Here is a 3,994-nt window from a genome sequence, read left to right on the forward strand (position 1 = left end):
GCGTGTGTGCGAACGAGGCGCTCGGACGAACGTGTACGTGTTTTCAAGTTGCAGGATGAAAACCCCGTGAACGTTTCCAAGTGTTCTCCTCAGAGGAAAGTATTGTTTTTGCCATCAGTTTAAAGCCCCGACGTCTCCCGTTGTCGGCGGAGGAGATAAGGTCCTTATCATGCACATGAGCCGCGCATGACTCAAGGAACTTCCAGCTGCGAGCTGTCTCGAGTTGCGCATCCAATCTCAGCTCCCCGACTCTCGTTCTCTCAGGATTCTAGCTGCTCTTGGTGGATCCTAGATGTTCCTAGAAGCTCCCAGAAGCTCCTAGAAGCTCCTAGAAGCTCCTAGTGGTTCCCTGTTGCTCCCAGAGGCTTACAGTTACACCTAGAATATCGTAGCTTTTCATAGTGGGTCGTAGCGGCTGCTAGTGGGTTTTAGTGGGTTCTACCTGCTGCTAGTAGTCCTAGGCTCCTACAGCCCAGGCGCCTTTGCCTTCGGTCCGTGTCCGCCGCAGCTGGCCTCGGGGCGGCGAGGGGATGCGCCTCCTTGCAGTGCCCGGCCGCCGGCCTGCAGGTCGGTCTGACAGGCCGTTACTCTTGTCCTAAATACGAGCGCCTTCCTCCTCCTCCTCCTCCTCCTTTATTTCCATCTGTCTGTATCTGCATTTGCCCTTCCTCTCCTCCATATCTCCCATCCTTTCCCTCTTTACCTCTTCTCTTCCTCCATCCCTTCCATTTATTCTTCCTCCCCTATCTCACCTCCACCTCCTCTTCCCGTGGGGTCGCCCCAGAGGCTCGGGGGGAGGCGGGAGGGGCGGGGGCGGGGGCGGGTGGCGGGCGGAGGGTTGTGACGAGCAGGGCGGGGGCGTGCCGGGGCGTGTGGGGCAGGGTTGGGCGTGGGGGCAGGGTTGGGCGTGGGGGCAGGGGCTCAGGAGCACTTTGGCGGCAGTAGCGGTCGCGGGGCAAGTTATTGCCTGGCGGCCGCTCGTTGATCTTCATGTTGCGAGGCCGCACTCTGTCATCGGCGTGGTGTGGCGTGGCCCAGTTCCCGGGCGGCGCGGCCTGCCATTTGTCCGCGCTGCCCGCTATCTGTATGGCATGCTCCTGTCGCGGCTGATGGGGCGCCGCCATATATTTCGGGCGAGCCTGCTGTGCACACCCCCCCTCCTCCCCCACCCCACGCTGCCGCTGCGGTCCGAACGTATCAATTAGGTGCTCTTCGGGCGGCGGGGTAATTGCGAGCGCGCCCGCCAGTAGTGGCAGTCACTCCCGGGCGAGTGAGTGCGTGCGGGCGTGCGAGCGCGGCCCGGAGGGCGAAATTCACAGCCTCTGCCGCCGGAAGTGCTGAAATATGACAAAATCAATGGCGCCGAGGGAGAAAAGAATGCCAGTGGGGTCCGCGCCTCATTCCGGGCGAGAAATGAGTGGAATGGGGGCCGCCGCGCCCGCATGCACGTCGTGCCGGAGAGAAAGTCGGAGCCAGTCACTTGTCACATTGATTGAGGCGCCGCCCGTGGGAGCGAGGCGGCCATCCACGCCCGTACGCCCAGCACTCCACCAGTGGCAAAAGTTTCGAGGCGGAGATTGCGAGAGGAAGACACGGTTTAATCCCGCTCTTGAGGGGAGTCGTGAGGGGATGAGCGCGAGGGGATCGCTCGGAAGTTTATCCTATTTATGGACAGCTCGATCGCTCGCCCTCGCGCCCCTCCCCCTCCCCGCGCCCCTCCCCCTCCCCCGCGGCCCTGCGACATGTAGCATTCTGGAACGGGCGAACCATAGGAAAATGCGAGTCAGTTATCCGTGGGAAGTTTATTGGCAATAAATGGCTGACAGTTGCGGTGGTAGACGAGTGTCCAGCGAGGGCGCGAGGAGGGAGCTAATATACGGCATTTCCACTGCTTCCTCACTCACTCACTTGCTCGTTCACTCGCTCACTCACTCTCACTCGCACTCTCACTTTTACTCTCTTTCTCTTTCCCATTAACTCACTCACTCACTCACTCAATCACTCAATCAATCACTCAATCAATCATTCACTCAGTTCCTCACTCACTCACACGCTCATTTATTCCCTCCCTCCCTCCCTCCCCCATGCTACCTTCCTTTATTTCTCCCTCCCTCCCTCCCTCCCTCCCTCACTCACTCACTCACTCACTCACTCACTCACTCGCCGACACCCTGCCCCCACAACGCCCTCTGCCTCCCCGCGGCGCGGGAGAGGACGAGAGCGGGTGAGAGCGAGGCCGCCGCCCCTCAGCCCGGCTGGTGATGACGACCACGACGACGATGACGGTGATGAGGCGTCAGGAGGCCCGCGCGGACGCCCTCATCACTCACGCGGGAACGGCGGCGCGGGAGCTAATCTGGGGCATCGAGGGGCTCCAGGGGAAGGGGCGCGGGGATCAATGAGGGGCCCACCTGGCGCCCCGGACTCACCTGATTATGGGTTGAGGGGCGGGGAGGAGGAGTGGAGATGGGGGGAGACGAGGGGAAAAGGGCAAGGGAGAGAGGGAGAGAGGAGAGACGTGGAGAAGAAGGAAGGAAGGGAGAGGAGGAGAGAGGTAGGAAGGTAGGTGGGGAGAGGAAGAGGGTGAAGGGAGATGAGGGGGAAGTAGGAGAGACGAGAAGGAAGGAAAGGAAGGGCGAGGAGATGAGGAGAGGGAAGGGGAAGAGAGAGGAAGAGAAAGACGAAAGTAACGAAGAATGAGAGAGAGGTGAGGAAAGGAACGAGGTGGAGGACGAGGCGGAGAAGGGAGAGAGTAAGCAAGGGGTTGGATTAAAGGAAGGCGAAGAAAAATAAGGCGGAGTGAATGAGAAGGGTGTGAGAGAGAGAGAAGCCGGTAAGGGGAAGGAGAGAGCGTATAAGAAGAGGAGAGGAACAATAAAGAAATAGTGAAGAGGAAAGAGAGAGACCAGACGAGACGAATACACAATAAAACGACAGAAAGAGACTTAAAGAAGAGAATATGAGGAAGGAGGAGGAGGAGGAGGAGGAGGAGGAGGAGGAGGAGGAGGAGGAGGAGGAGGAGGAGGAGGAGGAGAAGAGGGAAAGGGAAAGGAGGACGATAAGAAGGCGGAGGACGACGACGGCGACGACGACGACGACGACGACGATAAGGAGGCGGAGGAGGCGACGGGGAGCCAGAAGTATCGGACGTCTCGAGGCGAAGGGCGAGCGGAAGGCCCCGCGCGCGAGTCTGCTCTTAATTATCCCAATTCAGTCTTTCGTCTCCGAGCGTATATAGCACACACGCCCCTCCCCCTTCCCCTCCCTCCTCCCCCTGCCCTTTGTCTGTCTTCCTTTCTTCACCTCCCTCCCTTCTCTCCCTTCTCTTTCCCTCTCCTCTCCCACTCCCTTCTCCCTTCTCCTCCCTTCTCTCCCTTCCTTCTCTCCCTTCTCTTTCCCTCTCCTCTCCACTTTCCTTTCCCGTCCCCGCTCTCGTCCCCCCCCCCGCCCCCTTCCCCCGTGTGACCTGCAATCCGGCATCAATCCGTGACCTGCAGGAAGCGAGAAACAATCTCTCTTCCTTTGAATTCGCGTTTTATGCCTCCCTACAGCGCCTCCGGTCCGCGCGACTTGCCATTCTCCCTCTCCGCTGCTCCTCTCTCCCTCCTTCCCCTTTTCTTCTCTGTCCTTCCTTCCCCCATGCTTCTCTCCTCACGCCTCCCTCCCTTCTCCCCCTTTCCCTCCCCTCCTCTACCCCCCCCCTTTTTTTTCTAAAGCTGCGCACGACCCTCTCCGCCAGGAGGCACGACCGTCCATTCCGTCTCACGACCTCGCTTCCCTCGTTTCCCATCCCTCTCCTTCCTCCCTCCCTCCCTCCCTCCCTCCCTCCCCTCTCCTTCTTTCCTTCTTCCTTCCTTCTCCTCCCTCCTTTCTTCCTCCTCCCTTCCCTCCCTCCCCCCCCTTCCCTCCCTCCCTTCCTTCCTTCCTCCTCCTCCCTCCCTCCCTCCCTCCCTCCCTGTTCGCTCCCTCCTTCATCCGTCCGTGCGTCCGTCCC

General features: G+C 60.0%; 1 protein-coding gene across 1 annotated transcript; it reads right to left on the reverse strand.

Moving 5' to 3' along the window:
• Positions 1-260: 260 nt before the first annotated feature.
• Positions 261-1,124, reverse strand: LOC119584810 (alpha carbonic anhydrase 8-like). The gene is made up of 2 exons (XM_037933452.1): positions 753-1,124; positions 261-338 (listed from the first exon to the last, which is right to left on the reverse strand). Exons 1-2 carry the CDS (start codon positions 1,122-1,124, stop codon positions 261-263), a joined length of 450 nt encoding a protein of 149 aa, XP_037789380.1.
• Between the last annotated feature and the right edge of the window lie 2,870 nt (positions 1,125-3,994).

Source organism: Penaeus monodon, chromosome 18 (genome assembly GCF_015228065.2).
Source record: "Penaeus monodon isolate SGIC_2016 chromosome 18, NSTDA_Pmon_1, whole genome shotgun sequence".
Classification (NCBI taxonomy): Eukaryota; Metazoa; Arthropoda; class Malacostraca; order Decapoda; family Penaeidae; genus Penaeus; species Penaeus monodon.

What these genes read in the sequence shown, in the direction of transcription:
- LOC119584810 (XM_037933452.1), bottom strand. Translation starts at nt 1,124, where the DNA reads ATGGCGGCGCCCCATCAGCCGCGACAGGAGCATGCCATACAGATAGCG. An exon ending in CACGGGAAGAGGAGGTGGAG is followed by an intron (nt 339 to 752) that starts GTGAGATAGGGG and finishes GGGAACCACTAG; the next exon opens with GAGCTTCTAGGAGCTTCTAG.